This window comes from Manacus candei, unplaced genomic scaffold (assembly GCF_025592945.1).
Source record: "Manacus candei isolate 608988 ecotype Guabito, Panama unplaced genomic scaffold, ASM2559294v1 h1tg000165l, whole genome shotgun sequence".
Lineage (NCBI taxonomy): Eukaryota > Metazoa > Chordata > Aves > Passeriformes > Pipridae > Manacus > Manacus candei.
In genome coordinates this window covers 1-18,920 of record NW_026138213.1, presented here as the reverse complement: position 1 = coordinate 18,920, position 18,920 = coordinate 1, and the positions used below count along the sequence as shown (strand labels likewise).

At 42.9% G+C, this 18,920-nt stretch overlaps 2 protein-coding genes across 8 annotated transcripts; one reads left to right on the top strand and one right to left on the bottom strand.

Moving 5' to 3' along the window:
* On the bottom strand, positions 1–7,595 carry LOC127463522 (carbonyl reductase [NADPH] 1-like). The gene is made up of 4 exons (XM_051773064.1): positions 7,446–7,595; positions 5,558–5,877; positions 2,425–2,532; positions 1–979 (listed from the first exon to the last, which is right to left on the bottom strand). The coding sequence occupies exons 2-4, from the start codon at positions 5,841–5,843 to the stop codon at positions 543–545; spliced, it is 831 nt and encodes a 276-aa protein (XP_051629024.1). The 5' UTR covers positions 5,844–5,877; positions 7,446–7,595; the 3' UTR covers positions 1–542.
* On the top strand, positions 7,534–17,874 carry SETD4 (SET domain containing 4). 7 transcript variants are annotated; one of them, XM_051773055.1, is made up of 10 exons: positions 7,534–7,657; positions 8,498–8,607; positions 9,190–9,285; positions 10,144–10,181; positions 11,122–11,210; positions 11,860–12,289; positions 13,337–13,511; positions 13,962–14,043; positions 14,289–14,369; positions 17,580–17,874. In XM_051773055.1, the coding sequence occupies exons 2-10, from the start codon at positions 8,538–8,540 to the stop codon at positions 17,749–17,751; spliced, it is 1,233 nt and encodes a 410-aa protein (XP_051629015.1). In that variant the 5' UTR covers positions 7,534–7,657; positions 8,498–8,537; the 3' UTR covers positions 17,752–17,874. The 7 variants fall into 7 exon arrangements, with proteins under 7 accessions (XP_051629015.1, XP_051629021.1, XP_051629016.1 ...); XM_051773061.1 differs by having other exon boundaries at positions 7,600–7,657; positions 8,505–8,607; XM_051773056.1 differs by lacking the exon at positions 7,534–7,657 and adding an exon at positions 7,762–7,885.
* The last annotated feature ends 1,046 nt before the right edge of the window (positions 17,875–18,920 follow it).

Sequence of the window (18,920 nt, the reverse complement as noted above, 5' to 3'; positions counted from 1 at the left end):
TTTGATTTATCAGTTCTCTGGTTTATTTTCTCTTTCTGTAGTGCAGAAATCACACATTCCAGCCACAAACTTGGCTGCAGGAAATCAAAATGCATTTTCAAACTTCAGAAATTCTTAGTACCAGAAAAAGCCAGTTGCATGAACACAAATCAGTAAGTAATTATTTCTTGGCATTATTAATAAAAACAACTGATTACATGTTTCTATTAATGGTACATCCTTGCTATTTTTATTTTCCCCTAATTTAATTTTCTTCTGAAAGTAAGGAATGTCTCTACACAGCAGTGATTCTGTTCTGGTCTTATGAGTCTCCCCCCAAAACTGCTCACCCTGAAGCCCTAAAACAACTCACTGTCCTTAAGAAAGAGCCTCAAGAAGCAGCTCTGGACCTCCCAAAGATCTGCTGTGCTCAGAAATAATAAGGCACCTACTTCCTCACCCCAGCTCCATGTCTCCTGTGGGAAAAGGGCTGGCAATGACATAATGAAGAGTGAAATCAGGTACACAAGGTCAGGCACCTTCCCATTCCCACTCTGCTCAGCTCACCAGGGGCGGACAGTTTTCTCGCTCACAAACTGCCCGTGAGGAGCATCAGCATCTGAAGGCAAAAGGGCCAAATAAACTGGGGTCTCAGCCCCTTCCTCGGGGGATTTGGTGGCCTGGGGACCTGCCATGTCTGTCCTCACCCAGCCAGGGCAGCAGGCATTGAGCAGGATGTGCTCCCCTTTCCTGTTTTGGTTTAACAGCCGGGCTTGGATCCTGGACAGGACGGTGACCCCGATTTTGGACACGCCATAGGCGGTGTTTGGCCAACCCTCTTTGTCGTGCACACCTTTCCTGGTGTCCTCCACGAATTTGTTCATGAGCTGCACCAACTCCTCCTCTGTGATGGTGTCACTGCGGAATTTCTGCTGCAGTTCTGGGCTGCAGCGGCCCAGGGCCGAGCAGCTCACCATGCTGGATACATTCACCACCCGGCCTGCAAAAGGCAAAAAAACCTGATTATTTTGACACTTCTTAAGCCCAGCACTGAGGTGGGGCTGCTCTACTGCTCAAATATTTCGTGTGGGCTATTTTGCAGAACTCTGGGAAGATCAGAGTTAACTCCACGTGTCACACATTTCTAGGAAATCCCGTTCCAGAGGTGATTTAATTAAACCCTCAACATCTGTTCCTGGATGCATTTCAGAACAGTTTGCACTTTATACTTGTCCTTCCCAGACTTCTAGCTCCAAAACAGCCCTTTTCTATGGCCCTGAGCAGATCAGCATCACAATACATGCATGTTGCCAGCAGGGAAAGATCCTTATTTAGTAAGTTTGGAATAAAGAAAGGTAGCAAGCAGCATCTCCCTGGAGTGCTCAGTTGTTTTTTCAGAACTCTGGGAAGATCAGAGTTAACTCCAAGTCACACACTTCTAGAAAAATCCTGTTCCAGAGGTAATTTAAGCTGTGCACCTGCAAAAGCTCTCTATCAAATGTCACATAAACCTCCAGGAAACAACCTCTTACAATCTGTAGGTATTTTCACACTGCTAAGAATACCTGAAGATTTCCTAATCCCAGCACAAAAACCTGCAGTGTTCATCTCCCAGCACTTCAGTACAGAGGAGTGAGGCAGTTAATCAGTAAATCATTCATTGTCTCCAACAATGTCTTGCAGTGTTTTCCCTCTTTCTTGAGACTTTCCAGCCATTCAGGTGATGAACATGGGGATTTAACCTTACAAGGCACAGAAATTAATCCTTTCTGTTAATGATTTTATTAACACACTCATCCTTCACCCTTAGTTTAAGAGTATAAGTTGTAATTTTGGCACTGTTTACTCTTTGCCTAGCTGGCCCCCAAAATTCATTTATTCTGTCTTCTTCTTCTCCACCAGGAACTAAAAATTCCCAAATTCTCTTTCATCTGCTTGACTTCTCTTAAAAACCTGGATGTGTTTAAATGTTAGTATAAACTGTAGTTCATTTATAGCAGCAAACACATCTCAGCACCACATCAAACTCAGCTGAAAGGCTGGTTTTAGGTACATCCCTATCCCAGTTCTGTCATCAAAATGTCCCTTCTGAAGCAAGGACAATTTATAGAGGCAAAGATCATGGACAGAACGTGAGGAAGTTCTCTAGGGCTTCACTTCAATCCACAACAAGAACGCAACCAGCTTGAAGGCAGATTTAAATATACACAGCAGAGACATTTTTGGGGTCAAGAAAGGCCCTTTTTGGGGTCAAGAAAGGCCCTTTTTGGGGTCAAGAAAGGCCCTTTTTGGGGTCAAGAAAGGCCCTTTTTGGGGTCAAGAAAGCCCATCTGTCCTTACCTACAGCACAGCCCCTCTTGCTATGCGGCAGTGTCTGACACTGGAGAGGATTTTCCCATTTAATAAGGCTCAAAATTCATACAAAACTATTTCTGTTTCACTTACCATAGGGCTTCATAAGAGGCAACAATTCTGTGCAAACATTCTTGGTTCCAAAAAAGTTTGTCTTCAGTGTGACCTCAGCTTGGACTGCAAATGGAGTCTTGTCCTGAACTTTTCATGGCAGGTGGGAAAGAGGAGAAAAAAAAAAACCAACCAAAAATCAGAATTGTACTGGTTGAATAGAAGTTACCAACCCCCAAAAGTTTATCTTAGTTATTTTTTAAACTACCAAACCTCAAAAGTGTAGCTTATTTTTTTCCCCACTAATTAGAAAACGGGCATATGATCAATTAAAATCTATAAGAAAAGCAACATAATTGACATTAATGAGAAGACCTGGCTCTGCAATATTGTATTAATGAGTTAATTATGTTTTTCACCTCTTCTTAGCTGAAGGTTTTGGCTTTACCCCAAACTGGAGAGCCAGTTGTGTTCCCTCTGCAGGGTCATTTGCCACCCCCCAGGTTGTTTGGTCTTTCTGTCTTTTATATGGAAAAGCCATGGAAAAAACTGCTTTCCTGGGATGTGCTGCCCAACCTGCCCAGTGATCTGCCAGGACCTACCCACACCCAGGTTCTCAGCTGGGGCTTGAAGTCACCAACACTGTAGGATTTGGTGCAGCCTGAATATAGAAACTGCCAAAAAACCCCCAGCCACCCCCAAAACTGAGCAGTACTTGTGTCATAAATCACATAAATCACCCCCTGAAGTGACAGATCTGTGCTAACACATGGGAAAGAGTGGGAATTAGCAGGCAGGAAAAGGAGCTGCCTGACCTATGGCAAAGAGTTATGGCAGTGGGAGAGCTAAAAACCTACACAACTCCAAACTTTTGCTTCCATACCCTCCCCTCCTTGGAGAGAGGAACTTCCTTACACTGCCAAACCCACTTGGATATACTGTAACATCCTACCCTTGCTTGATTTAACAGAATTTATAACTGTTCTCAGAGAGGCTCATCCAGAATAGGACCCACAGCTCCACAAGCATTTCATCCAGGAACAGTTTTTGCTGGACAATCTGGGGTGCAGCACAAAACCAGAATGATAAAATTTAACAGCAAATCTAACCACTGACAGACTGCACCAGCACAAGAAAGAAGGGAAAGCATAAATCCTGGGATGGCAGCAGGAATTTGGTGAGGCAAGAAGCAGGTTTGGGTAGAAACAATAACCTTGGGAGGAAGAATTAAAACAAAAATACGGGATCAGCATCACAGCAAGTTCTTACAGAGATGTTACACCCTCTAAGCTTTGTGTTAGATACTCAGCAACAACCACAAGAGGCTCCTTTATCACATTTCTGAATTGTGGGACATACTGCTGAGTCAGAGTTGGTGTCAGCTTGAACAAAGTCTGGGCTAAACACCTGGAACTGATATTTTAACTGCTGCTGCAATGTTTTAATACCTCTCTATCCTGAGCACACCCTGAAGCTCAGAATTATATTAAGAGCTGCCTCCCATTAAACTGATCAAACACAAGCAATTTTTCTATAAGGTAACGTGCAAAACATACAGTGAGTGGGTTTTAGAAGACCATCACTGCACTCCCACTCCATGAGAAGTTCCATCTTCAGGGGCAGGTGAGGTTTGATCCATACTCCCTGACAGGCCTCCTTAATCCACACTGTGAGCAGAGGAGTCAGCACAAGGCTGGGCCTGAACAGCTCCCTGTCCTAACTGAAACAGGCAGAGAGACTAAAACCAACCAAAACCAACCAGAAAACAGGGTCACAGAATGGTCTTGGTTGGAAAGGACCTTAATCATCCAGTGCCACCCCCTGCCATGGGCAGGGACACCTTCCACCAGCCCAGGTTGCTCCAAGACACATCCAACCTGGCCTTGGACACTTCCAGGGATCCAGGGGCAGCCACAGCTTCTCTGGGCAACCTGGGCCAGGGCCTCCCCACCCTCACAAGGAAGGATGTCTTCCTAATATCCCATCTAACCCTGTCCTCTGTCACTTTGAAGCCATTCCCCCTTGTCCTGTCATTCCAGCCCTTGGAAATAGTCTCTCTCCACATTTCTTGGAGCTCCTTCAGGCCCTGCAAGGCCACAACCAGGTCACCCCAAAGCTTCTCTTCTCCAGGCTGAACAATCCCAGCTCTCCCAGCCTTTCCTCCCAGCAGAGCTGCTCCAGCCCTGGGATCCTCTTGGTTCCTGCTCTGGCCTCTCTCCAGCAGCTCCATGTCCTTGCTGGGCTGTTCCCAAGGGCTGGAGCAGCTCTGCAGGTGGAATCTCACCTGAGGGGGTAGAGGGGCACAATCCTCTCCCTAGAACAAGTAGTCAGGCTTGTGATTTGCTTTATCTATCACGATCTTGACTTGCTTTTATAAACACTTACAAGAAGAATGCACTTTTCCACCTTAAAACTGCTGTGGCTTCCTAATTTTCCCTGTGTTCCTTCCACGGGGAGATGAAATGGTTACACTCTTGCTCAGCACAGCAAGGTTTGGGTTAACTGGATTACAGGTAACTGAATAGCCTGAGAAAGTTAGAGACAACAGAAACCACCCAGGGCCAAAATTTCTTTTTTATCAGCTGGATACCTTGAGGAGGTAACACCCAGAACAAAGTATGAGGCTTGTGGAAGAGAGAAAACACAGATCCCCAAGGAACACTGGCTGATATTCACCCTCAGGACGGGCTCCCATGGCCCTGGTGAGGCTCCTGGGCATTGAGGCAATTATCCCAACTCCACTCACATGCACTGTGTGCCAAAAGTGCTTCCATGCTCCCTGGGTGACAGCACTCCAGGGAAGCATGTTTACAGAATCACTGAGATTGGAAAAGACTTCCAAGGTCATGGAGTCCACCCTGTGCCCCATCCCCACCTTGTCTCCCAGCCCAGAGCACCGAGTGCCACATCCAGGCCTTCCTTGGACACCTCCAGGGGACTCCAAACCTCCCTGGGCAGCCCCTGCCAAGGCCTGACCACCCTCTCCAGGAAGAAATGCACAGGCACAGTCAGCCCAAGAGATCCCAGAAGACCCACTTCACATTGTCCTCAAGACAGGAAGCCTGCCCAGCCAAAAGTGCAGCATGCCACTGGCATACAAATACCAGCTGCATCCACAATCCTCTCCACACAGCTTGGCAGCAGACAGGACTATCCCAGACAGAGCCCCTCCTACCTTTGAAGGCGATGCCCGCGTTGTTCACCAGCACGTTCAGCCCTCCGTATTTCTCCTTCAGGAAGTCCCGGAGGGCTCTGATGCTCTGCAGGTCATCGATGTCCAGCTGGTGGAAGAGGGCCCGGAGCCCTTCCTGCTGGAGCTTGGCCACTGCCTCCTGCCCCCGGCCGGGGTCCCGGGCTGTCAGGTACACATCCCCCTGGAACTGCTTGCACAGGTCCCTCACGATGGCCAAGCCAATGCCTTTGTTGGACCCCGTCACCACAGCCACCGGCACGCTGGACATGGTCCTCCCCGGGTGTGTGCCCAGGTGACAGCAGCTGCCAACAGCAAAGAAACCTTCACTCAGATGGACAGTGTTGATGGAGAGGTACAGAGACACAAAGCAATGTCCAATTTATTATTTAAATCAGTTAACTTTTACACAGTTCAGTTTGTTCCGGGTACAAGCTCACAACAGGGTGATTGGATAGCTCAGTCTGTGCACGCCTCTCAGTTTATTGGACCTGGTTCTTTGTCCACGAGGCCCAAGATCATACTTGGCATGCAAAGCTCTTTCTATTCGAGATCTGCAGGTGTTTCATTATCTCCAGTTTCTCAAGGCTTTCTTACTATAAACATACTATGTTCTCAAACCTTATAATTATAAACACACGGCTAACAAGTATAAACGCTGCATATTTTCACACAGCTTATAAGTATAAACATTACACCGTTTGCCACTTCCAAAGTCATGGCAAGCAAGGCCTGCAGAATGCAGGAAAAGTTGTTCAGAGAAATCTCTCTGTTCCGGCCACAGGACAAAGGTGGATATTGAAAAGGAATTAAAGTCAGGGAATAGTTTAAGTAGGAAGGAACCTTAACGATCATCTAATCCAACCCCCCCACCATGGGCAGGGACACCTTCCACTAGACCAGGTTGCTCCAAGCCCCGTCCAACCTGGGCTTGAACAACACCAGGGGTGTGGAATCCTCAACTCTTCCAGCCAATTAGTGTTTTTTTTGTTTTTTCTTTAAAATACTATTTCAAATTCCAGCTTGAATTATGTGAAGCTACATTACTGACTCTAACTTCCTAAAGTAGCCTGAGGTGTCCACAGAGAAATATCCACCCAGTGCTAAAAGTCTTTAAGAAAACCCAGGCAGTGACTGGGCAAAAAGAAGAAAGAAAGGTCTTTACCAAAGAAAGTCAACGACTAATTTTTAGTACTGAATTAACTTTTGTGGGAGTAAACTCTTCCGCACTTACACCTCACAGAAAGCCCATTTCCTTCTTTTGGGAATATTTCAGCTGGTTCAGCTGAAAAACTCAGGCTCAAAACCTGAGCAACCTGGTCTAGTGGAAGGTGTCCCTGACCATGGCAGGAACGGGATAAGCTTTAAGGTCCATTTCAACCCAAATCATGAAAAAAAAAAAAAAAACCATAAGGAAGGAGCAGCTTGATCTCCAAGTGCCAGGTGGGAGAAGCAATTACAGGATTTTCAGCGGGAAAGGGCAGAGCACAGGCTGACAATGTTTATATTGTCGAACACACCATCACCTCTAGACAGAAAGCCTACTTGCTGTTTCTCAAACAGATACGGCGCATTTAAAGAGGATGCGTTTCCCGCACGAAAGCAAGTTTAAAACGCTGTTTTTACATAATTCCCACCTCTCTTCCCACCTCGCCTGTAACTAACCCCGCGCCTGGATGACACCCCAACCATCTCCTGCCTTCCCAGAGCCAGGAGCCCCCTTCCCGCCTCACGGCAAACGCGTTTTTCCCTCACTCCCTCAGGAGCGGGTCCCTGAGGGGCAGGGCACGCCCAGGCCGCCATGAGCCCCGACCCCCTCAGGGCACCGCGGTCTGAGGGACCCGGGGGGGGCTTCCAGCACCTCCTCACCCACCTCCAGCACCGCAGGTGCCTTCCCCCTCGTTCCTCAGCTCCGCACAGCGAGGAAAGCACACGCTGTTCCCCCCAAAAACCAGACGACCGCGCTACCGGGGAAGGGAGATGCGAACGCCCCTAAAATGGCGGAGCAGCCCCGCCTCCGGGGCGGGAATGAACCCGCGGTGAGGGGAAACCGAGCGATGTCGGTGCCTGTGTCCTGCCCGGGAGGTGGGTTTGGAGCACCGGGAAGCGATTCCAGCCCGGGAGGGGCTCGGGAGCGGCAGTTTAGGTTGCCAGGGGAGGGTGCTGTTGGGTCTGCCATGGAGGGTGCGCGGGGCACGGGGCGGTCCCGGAGCGGTCGCTTCCCTTGGGAAGTTCCCTCGCAGCGTTGCCTTGGAGTTTTCCTTCTCTCCCGTCCTTCATGTCCCGGGGGGTCTTGCCGAGCCGGGAATGGAGGTGGTGTTAGCCCAGGCTTCCCAGTTCGAGGGGTAGGATGCGATGGGGTGGTGTTGTCCAGGATCCCGACCGCCTGTGGGTGCTCCCGGTTCCCCGCCCGGCCTCCCTCCTTGCAGGGAAAACCTGCGCTCCTGATGGTCAGTTCAGGGCGCTTTTGGCAAAGCGAAGGATATTGGGCAAAGGTTCTTCCCCCAGAGGGTGGTGGGCACTGCCCAGGCTCCCCAGGGCAGTGGGCAGGGCCCCAAGGCTGCCAGAGCTCCAGGAGGGTTTGGACAATGCTCTGAGGGACAGGGGGGAGTGTTGGGGTGTCTGTACAGGGCCAGGGCTTGGAGTGGATGATCCTTGGAGATCCCTCCCAACTCTGGATATTCCAGGATTCTGGGAAAGATGATGCAGTGCCACCCCCAGCCATGGGCAGGGACACCTTCCACCAGCCCAGGTTGCTCCAAGCCCCGTCCAACCTGGCCTTGGACACTTGCAGGGATCCAGGGGCAGCCACAGCTTCTCTGGGAATTCTATCCCAGCCCCTCCCTACCCTCACAGGGAATGAAAAGTACTTTAAATATTTGTAAGTAACTTTTTTTTTTTTTTTTTTTTTTTTTTTTTTTTTAGAATTCAGGTTGTCTAAATAAGGCAAAATCTGTTGCTTGATATGAAGAAAAACAGAGGTCGGACAGGCCGGAAGAGAAGAAGAAAACACTCGCAGAGTTTTGTGGATGGAGGTACTATCCCTGAAAGTTAAACAATAAAATAAACCAATTGCTTTTCAAGGTATCTTTCTATGGTTTATATTTGCAAACACCTTTGTGTTTTTTTGCTCTCAGGCACGTGGTAGGATTGTTGGGATTGCCCTGGGCAGGGCCAGGAGTTGAACTCAATGGTCCTGATGTGTTCCTTCCAACTCAGGACGTTCTATGATTTGCAAAAACCTCTGTGTTTTGAAAATGATATTAATAAATGTTACATTTTTTTAATATGCAAATATTGTAGCATTAGTTTGCAGTCACCAGCACGGCATGGTGAGTACTGTGAGCTCTCTTTTCTGGCTCCTGACAAGTACTACATTATTCTTAAATTCCTTGAATATGCTGAATAACTCACACAATTCTGAGACCTCCCAGTAACCAGAGGCCCAAAATTTAGTTGGTTAGTTCTAGGGCAGCCTTTCTCGCTATTTTTTTATGCTTTAAAATGTCTTAAGATTTGCTTGTCTGACTATACAGTGAAATTTTTTTATTTCCTTTCTTTTCCAACAGGATATTATAGCCTTTTATAGAATTAATTTTTTTTAAATTTATTTTTAGTGAACTGCAGTCACAAGCTGGAGTACATTAAACTTAAGAAGTGGCTAAAAGACAGAGGATTTGAAGACAGTACTTTAAGGCCAGCAGAGTTCAGGGGTAATGTTTTAATTCTTTTATTGATGGTACAAATTTCTGATTCTTCTGAGAACGGTAGATTCCTGATGTAAGTTTTTTACACCTGGGTGGCATCAGGAAAAAGCCAGTTACTGTTAGTCTTTTAAGGATTTTTGGCAAATGCACATGAATCTCAATTTAACAGAAACAAAAGTTGCACACCTATGATGAATTCCTGGTAAAAGCTGAAATTTTAAGTGTTAGTAGCACAGTTTTAAAGAAGTGTTTCTGTGTTTCCAGCATTGGAACCTAACCTTGTTATCATTTGTTCATCTTTTTTTTTTTCCTCAAGCAAGTTCAGCAGATCTAGTGATACACATAAATTCTTTTAGAGCTGGGATTCACTTAGTAATGTTTACAGTAAAGGTATATACTTGTATTTTTTTCTCTTTAAGTAGGTTATGTTTCCAAATTTTTTGCAATATTAATAGAGAGTAGAAAGAATAGAATGAATCAGAGAAAAATATTGTGACTGGAAATTATAAAGTTCAGTTGAAACTCTGAAACCAAGAACTGCAGCTGGTGATGATAGATATGTTTGAAGAAAAAAAATGAGAAAAACAAGTGGAATAATTGCTAGAACTGGGAGCAAAAGGAGTTGAGTAATGGCTACAACTGAACAGCAAGTGCTGCAGGGGATGCAGGGAGAGGATCCTGAGAAATAAAGAGAGTTGGAGAACAAAGAAATTAAATATATGTATGGAACAACCCATCACTGGCTTTTATGATTTGGAAGAGATAATGTCTATTCTTGTAGAACTTTTCCTTGCTGACCTGATCACAGATTCCTGATTTCACATGTATACATGTATTTATTTGTGCTCTTTGTTCCTGCCTCAGAGACAGGAAGAGGACTGATGGCAACAAAAGCTCTTCAGGTCAGTGATGTTTGTCCTACTGCAGCATCTCCTCAGGTTCTTTTGAGGTGGAATGAGTTTTTGCAAGAAGCAAAACTTAGAATTCCAGACAAGGAATTCTGTTGTGAATGTAATTTCTGGCCTCTGACCTTCACTTTGAAGCTTCTGTGTTGGTAGATTAATTAATAGGAACATCATTTCTCAGGCATTCCCAGCAGGAAAGGGGAATAACAGAAAAAAATTCCTTGCCCTGTGGATATTGGAACTCTGACTGAAAAAGCCTCTTGGAAAATAGGTTTGTTGGAGAAGTTTCCTAAGTGGTGTGAGGATAGTAAAGGAAATAATGGTGAATCAGAGCCAGGATCTTTGGCAGAACAGGGAGCAAAGCAAGGGGTGGGAAGGAGATGCAGTGGCAAAGTCCCGTGCAGAGGACAGTGTGTGTTCTCATCCTGGCTCAGGTGGAGACCTCAGAAGCCAGAGGTTTGCCCCAGTGCTGGGAGCCTGCAGTGGGTGCAGAGCACTGAATCCAACTGGGCTGGAACAAGACAGGGAAAAATCAGGAGCTGAATGGGAAGAGCACTGACTGGATCCATGTGCTCTCCCTGCAGCAATGGGCACACGTGGCTCCAGCCAGGCATGAAAGCTGATTTACCCCCAGCAGCCTGGCAAGCAAGGTCAGGGCAGACATGACCTAAAATATCCCTGCCACGTGCTGCTTGTTGGTGGAAATTCAGCTGTTTGTGAGACCTGATCTAGAATATATCTCAGTGCAAAGAAAGGGAGGGGCCAGGCACAGACTTTCTGTGAACAGTGATGGTTTGTACTGGCTGCAATTGTCCTCCTTCCCTGGGCTGGGACTCTCCAAACCCTCCCAGTTCCCGTGGGAGTATGAAATGAGTCACCTACACTTGACTTCTACTGTTCTTTGTGTGTTATTATTGTTTTTTCCCTTCCCTCAAAGGCAGGGGATCTCATTATTTCACTGCCTGAGAAGTGTTTACTCACCACAAGCACTGTCCTTAGGAGCTGCCTGGGAGGATACATTAAGAAGTGAGTGAAAAGTGACACCTGATGGACAAGTTGACCTGAAGTGTGGGTTGTTCATTAGTAGATGAATTATCTGAAGTGGTGGGAGAGCTTTAAACTGCATTCCCTGAGTGGTAACTATTTCTTGTGGCCTTTCATGAGTGTGGAATGCTCAGATAGGAAAGGTTTGGGCTGAAAACATCCCCTTTTAGCTCAGCAGACTAAAGCACAGACTGGAACTTGGCCTGCCTCAGAGCCAGCTTGGACCTAAATGTCACTTAGGAACGATTTCTTGGGAATTTGTGAATAAGCTTCAATAGGAGAAGGAAGATAAAAAGGGGTTGCAGAGCAGTCACATGAACATGACCTTTTAGAAAATTCAGAACAAAGTCCTATGCTGGACATTGAGTCCTTATATATCCTAAAAAACCCCACTCCACCCCCAAAAAAAAACCAACCCAAGGGGTGAACCTGAAGTTGTTATTCCAAACCAGCTTTTATTGCCCCCTTTGAAACCATCCAAAGGGCTTGGAGATGAACTACAAAGCAGTTTAAAATAGAAGCTTTTCATGACATCTAAAAGAACCCTTGGAGAGATAAAACACCCAATTCCCATCTCACCTCTGAGTATCTGCTGGGTTGGTATTTTTATTTTTCCTTTCTTTTCTGATAGCTGGAAGCCTCCTGTATCCCCTTTGATGGCACTGTGCACGTTTTTAATAGCAGAGAGACATGCTGGGCAGAAATCCCCCTGGAAGCCATACCTGGATGTTCTCCCCAAGACTTACACTTGCCCTGGTTGTTGGGAACATGATGTAGTGACCCTTCTTCCAGAACCTTTAAGAAAGAAGGCTCAGGAGCAGAGAACAACCATCCACGAGCTGTATTTGTCTTCCAAGGCTTTTTTCTCTTCCCTGCAGCCTTTGTTTGCTGAGGACACAGGAACTATTTTTACCTACAGTGCTTTGGAGTGGGCTTGGTGCACTATTAATACCAGGACAATATACATGAAACATCCACAGAGGGAATGGTTTTCTCTGGAGCCAGATGTTTATGCACTGGCACCGTATTTAGATCTGCTAAACCACAGTCCAAATGTTCAGGTGAGACACTAAAAATAGATCACTTGATTTCTTTATTTGCAAATGCACTGTCTCAATACAACAGGCATTTGTGGGATGGATTAGGAGGGTGTGGAGGTCAGGGAAGGATCTCCCAGTGGGAAAGATGTCAGTTTGGGAGCATGTAAAGGGTGAGGACTCATGGGTCATAAATACACTGGAGTTTGTTCTTCAGCCCAAGGCAGTTGAATAAAGATAATTGTGGTAAAGATCACCAGGAACTGGAGTGACAGGACAAGGGGCAAAGGCTTCAAACTGCCAGAGGGCAGGGTTAGATGGGATATTGGGAAGGAATTCTTCCCTGGGAGGGTGGGGAGGGACTGGGATAGAATTCCCAGAGAAGCTGTGGCTGCCCCTGGATCCCTGGAAGTGTCCAAGGCCAGGCTGGATGGGGCTTGGAGCAACCTGGGCTGGTGGAAGGTGTCCCTGCCCATGGCAGGGGGTGGCACTGGATGATCTCTGAGGTCTCTTCCAACCCAAACCATTCTGGGATTCTGGGATTCCACAATTCAAATTCAGTTCATGCAGCAACAGGGAGAGCCCCTGGGTGAGATTTGCACCCAGGGGAGCTTTTGGGAAGGGCCATTTGTAGACATAACCCTGCTCTGCTTCCCTAAAAGGCTCAGCTCCTGCCACAGATTCCAAGTTACACAGTCTCTGTGTTACTTCACCTCTCCCTGAAGCTTCTGAGCAGCCTTAGGGAAGTGTGGAGAGCAGTTCCACCTTCTGTCAGGGACTGAGAGCCAACACAGAGCTGGGACAGCACAGGAAGGGCCAACTCTGCACGAAACCATCTTTATTTGTAGATTTGGAGCCTCTCTAATAAATCTGCCCAGTGGGTGGCACATGCTGCAGGCCAGGGCTTTGATCTTAGTTCTTCACACTCATGGGCTGCCTTCTCAGAGCTCTGAAACACTTTTCTTCCAGTGTTAGAGAAATGTTCACTACTTTTGGATCTTAATATTCGAGGTTTGGTTCCTTTTTTCACCCTGCCAAGAGCAAAACCTTTTCTTTTTTAACTCCACCTAGGTAAAGGCTGCATTTAATGAGCAGACAAGGAGCTATGAAATTTGGGCAAATTCCCAGTGCAAGAAATATGGAGAAGTTTTTATCTGCTATGGACCTCATGACAATCAGAGGCTGCTCCTGGAATATGGATTTGTTGCCATGGATAACCCTCACAGCAGTGTTTATGTCTCATCAGGTTGGATTTATAAACTGTCACTGAAAGCACTTCCAAGTAGTGGAATAGGCTGTGATACCTCTGCATAGAAATTAAGGATTGGAGTTTTAAAATTGAAAATGCTCTTTGTGAACATTTTCTTTTACAAAGTTGTGATTCCTAGCAGAATCTATGTAGAAATTCCAACTGGATGTCTAAGGTTTTACCATTGACTTGAGGATTGAAGTCCTGATCCTCACAAACTGAAGTTGCTGAGGGTGGTTCAGAACTTCAGTTTGAGTCAGGATTTTTGCTTTAAGGACACAAAAAGCACTTTTGTTCTGTGAAATTTCACTAAATTGTAGCAGGTTTTTTTGTTTGTTTCTTCCTTTCAACCTTGAAAAATATGGTTGCAGTGTTATTTCAGAATTGATGATTGTGCTTTATTCTATGTGACATTTCTCTAAATATCTAAAATGTATTTTTATGCAGATACTCTCCTCAAATATCTTCCCCCACTGGACAAGCAGAGAAAGGCAAAACTGTCCATTCTAAAGGATCATGATTTCCTAGAGTAGGTATCTGGAGTTCTTTGTTTCCTGATGAGCTTTCTTTTCAGTATTTTCTGGGAGGCAAATTTTGCTTCTAGTATCAAAATCCTGCGAAAATTAATTTTTTTTTTAACAAACTAATATGCTTGTGAGAGGATGTGGAAGTTGTAAACACCAGTATCAAAGCTTGAGATCTCCCCTTGTCAGGAAGAAAACTGTCACACTGTAAAAGCTCACTTATACTTTCTTATCACTTTGGACTTTTTAGAAACCTGACCTTTGGTTGGGATGGACCATCTTGGAGACTCCTCACAGCCCTCAAGTTGTTAAGCCTTGGAGCAGATGAATTGTAAGTTTTAGCACTCAGAGTGTTTAGTCCTTGTGCCATTTTCTTCTGTTTCACAGAATCACCAGGGTTGGGAGAGGCCTCCAGGATCACCCAGTGCCACCCTCACCCAGCACCACAATCACCCCCAATCCATGTCCCCAAGGGCCACATCCAGACATCTCTGGGACACTCCCAGACACAGGGACTCCACCACCTCCCTGGGACACTTATTCCAAGGCCTGAACACTCTGGCAGGGAAAAATTGTTTCTGATCTCTCATCTGACCCTGCCCTGGCGCAGTTTGAGGCCATTCCCTCTCCTCCTTTCCCTTGGGAATGGCAGCAGAGCCCGACCCCCCTCCCTGCCCCCTCCTGTCAGGGAGTTGGGGAGAGCAATGAGGTCCCCCCTGAGCCTCCTCTTCTCCAGATAAACCCCCCCAGCTCCCTCAGCTGCTCCTCACAGGACATGTTCTCCAGCCCCTTCACATTTTCCAGCCCCTTCAATGTTTTCTGAACCCTTCACTATTTGCTCTTTGCTGACTGGGTGGGAATCCTGGGACAATGGGATTGGATCTCCTGTGTTGTCTCTCATTGACTCCAGGTGAGAAGTGAAAAGAAGAAAGGCAGAGAACACCACAAACTGTAAAATCATTGCCTCTTCTGCTTTGGTCTTTTGCTTTCTTGTATTAATAACTCCACCCCATTGTTTTCCTTTTCTATTTCAAGATATTCCTGTAAGGTTCAGTCTCCAGGCCTTTTTCCTGTCGGTTTGATGCAATTTTAAATGATTTCTTTGATTCATGTGTTCCACGGGCTGCTGTTGAAATTCTGGGGCTAATAAATGACTGAAATCCATCTGCAGTGACTGTCAGGGCAGTTTGATCATTTATTCCAAATGGCAAATCTGCCTCAGACAGCAGGGATGGAAAATGCTTACCTGGGCATTGCTTGGAACAGTAAATAATTAAAACCAGGTCTGTTGTTCTGAGCTGTTTATGCTTTGAAGCTTCATTGCTGAGTGGAATAAGTTGATGTAAGAACTAAAAATAAATCCCTGTGGTTACAGGCCCAGGTGAGGGGAAGTTGAGGAGAAGCACATGTTTTATCCCTGAGCTGGGAATTGCAGCAAATCCCTGTGTGGGGTTCAAACGTTTGGGTTCAAACGTTTTGGTTGAAACATTTTGGTTCAAACATTGGGATTCATACATTGTGGTTCAAACATTGGGATTCATACATTGTGGTTCAAACATTTTGATTCAGCATTTGGGTTGAAACATCTGGGCTGAAAGATTTGGGTTGAAAGATTTTTGTTGAAACATTTGAGTTGAAACATTTTTGTTGAAACATTTTGGGTTGAAACTTTGGGGTTAAAATATTTGGGTTGAAACATTTGGGTTGAAACAAACATTTTGGGCTGAAACATTTTGGGCTGAAACATTTTGAGTTGAAACATTTTTGTTGAAACATTTTGGGTTGAAACATTTTTGTTGAAACATTTTGGGTTGAAACATTTTTTGTTGAAACATTTTTTGTTGAAACATTTTTTTGTTGAAACATTTTTTGTTGAAACATTTTTTGTTGAAACATTTGGGTTGAAACATTTGGGTTGAAACATTTTGGGCTGAAACATTTGGGTTGAAACATTTTGGGTTGAAAGATTTGGGCTGAAACATTTGGGTTGAAACATTTTGGGTTGAAACATTTTGGGTTGAAACATTTTGGGCTGAAACATTTTGGGCTGAAACATTTTGGGCTGAAACATTTTGGGCTGAAACATTTTGGGCTGAAACATTTTGGGCTGAAACATTTTGGGCTGAAACATTTTGGGCTGAAACATTTTGGGCTGAAACATTTTGGGCTGAAACATTTTGGGCTGAAACATTTTGGGCTGAAACATTTTGGGCTGAAACATTTTGGGCTGAAACATTTTGGGCTGAAACATTTTGGGCTGAAACATTTTGGGCTGAAACATTTTGGGCTGAAACATTTTGGGCTGAAACATTTTGGGCTGAAACATTTTGGGCTGAAACATTTTGGGCTGAAACATTTTGGGCTGAAACATTTTGGGCTGAAACATTTTGGGCTGAAACATTTTGGGCTGAAACATTTTGGGCTGAAACATTTTGGGCTGAAACATTTTGGGCTGAAACATTTTGGGCTGAAACATTTTGGGCTGAAACATTTTGGGCTGAAACATTTTGGGCTGAAACATTTTGGGCTGAAACATTTTGGGCTGAAACATTTTGGGCTGAAACATTTTGGGCTGAAACATTTTGGGCTGAAACTTTGGGGTTGAAACATTTTTGTTGAAACGTTTGGATTGAAACATTTTTGTTGAAACGTTTGGATTGAAACATTTTTGGTTGAAACGTTTGGATTGAAACATTTTTGGTTGAAACATTTTTGGTTGAAACATTTTTGGTTGAAACATTTTTGGTTGAAACATTTTTGGTTGAAACATTTTTGGTTGAAACATTTTTGGTTGAAACATTTTGGGCTGAAACATTTTTGGTTGAAATATTTTTGGTTGAAACTTTGGGGTTGAAACAATTTGGGTTGAAACATTTTTGTTGAAACATTTTTGTTGAAACATTTTTGTTGAAACATTTTGGGCTGAAACATTTTGGGCTGAAACATTTTGGTTGAAACATTTTGGTTGAAACATTTTGGTTGAAACATTTTGGTTCAAACAAACATTGTGATTCAAATTTGATTCAGACATTTGGGTTCCAACATTGTGGCTCAAATATTTGAGTTCCAACATTTTTGTTGAAACATTGGGGCTGAAACATTTGGGTTGAAACAAACATTTGGGTTGAAACAAACATTTGGGTTGAAACAAACATTTGGGTTGAAACAAACATTTGGGTTGAAACAAACATTTGGGTTGAAACAAACATTTGGGTTGAAACAAACATTTGGGTTGAAACAAACATTTGGGTTGAAACATTTGGGTTGAAACATTTGGGTTGAAACATTTGGGTTGAAACATTTGGGTTGAAACATTTGGGTTTGGGTTGAAACATTTGAGTTGAAATATTTGGGTTGAAACCTTTTGACTCAAACATTTGGCTTCCAACGTTATGGTTCAAATATTTGGGTTCAACCATTTGGGTTCAAACATTTTGGTTCAAACATTTTGATTCAGACATTTGGGTTGAAACATTGTGGCTCAAACATTTGGGTTCCAAGGTTGTGGTTCCACCATTTGAGTTCCAACCCTGTGTTTCAGTGCCTGCTGGAGGAGGACACTGCTTGGGGACGTCATTTCAGCCAGAAACCAAGAGCAGAGCTGGAAAATAACAACCCAAATCTGTCATTTGTTAATCGAGGAGACCCAGCAGGTCCTTCTCCAGGTAATTGGACTGGAAGAACAAGGGAGCCCAGGTTCCTTTCTTTCCTAGAAATGTCATTTTCTGGGCTGACAACTGGGATTATTCCCATTCCCCTCCTTTTTATTTTCATTTTATTGTTACTATTTCTCTTGTGGAAGTTTAAAAAAAATACTATTTTTATGTGGTTCATGCAATCACAAATTTTCTGTTCATGTCCTATTATTAAAAAATACATATAAAGTCTAAAATATATATTTTATATTTAAAATATATCTAAATTATAATATATAAAATATATTTATATATCATATATATATTATAATAATACAATATTATAAATATAATATACAATATTATAAATTTTATCTATTAAATAAAAAATGTATAAAAATGTATTCTATCTTTTTCTATAAGTATCTATTTATATGTAAATATAAAAATGTTATATGCTATATTTATATAAACATCTATTTCCAGACAAATATAAATATATATTATACATTATAAAATTTATATATTATTATGCATTTATTATTATAAATATGATATATTTTATATATCATATATTTATATATGATATATAAATACGTGATATATATTTTATATATCATATATTTATATATGATATATAAATATGTGATATATATTTTATATATATCATATATTTATATAAATATGTTATATTTGTATTTTGTATTTAATATATAAACTTTGTAATGTATAGTATATATTTATATTTATATGGAAATATATGTTTATATAAATATATAATATTATGTATAACATATTTACATGTAAATATATATTTATAGAAAAAGATATAATACATTTTTATGTATTTTATATTTAATAGATAATATTTCAATATTTTATATTGAATACATAAAATGTATAATGTATAATATATATTTATATTTATATGGAAGTATATGTTTATATAAATATATAATATAATATAATGTATAAAATATATTTATATTTACATATAAATATATATTTATAGAAAAAGATAATATATTTTTATATATTTTATATTTAATAGATAAAATTAATAATGTATAATATATACTTGTATTTATATGGAAAGATATGTTTATATGAATATATAATGTATAAAATCTGTTTATATTTACATATAAATAGATTATAGAAATATATAATACATTTTTTATATATCTTATATTTAATAGATAAAATTTATAACATATATTTATATTTATCTGGAAGTATATGTTTAT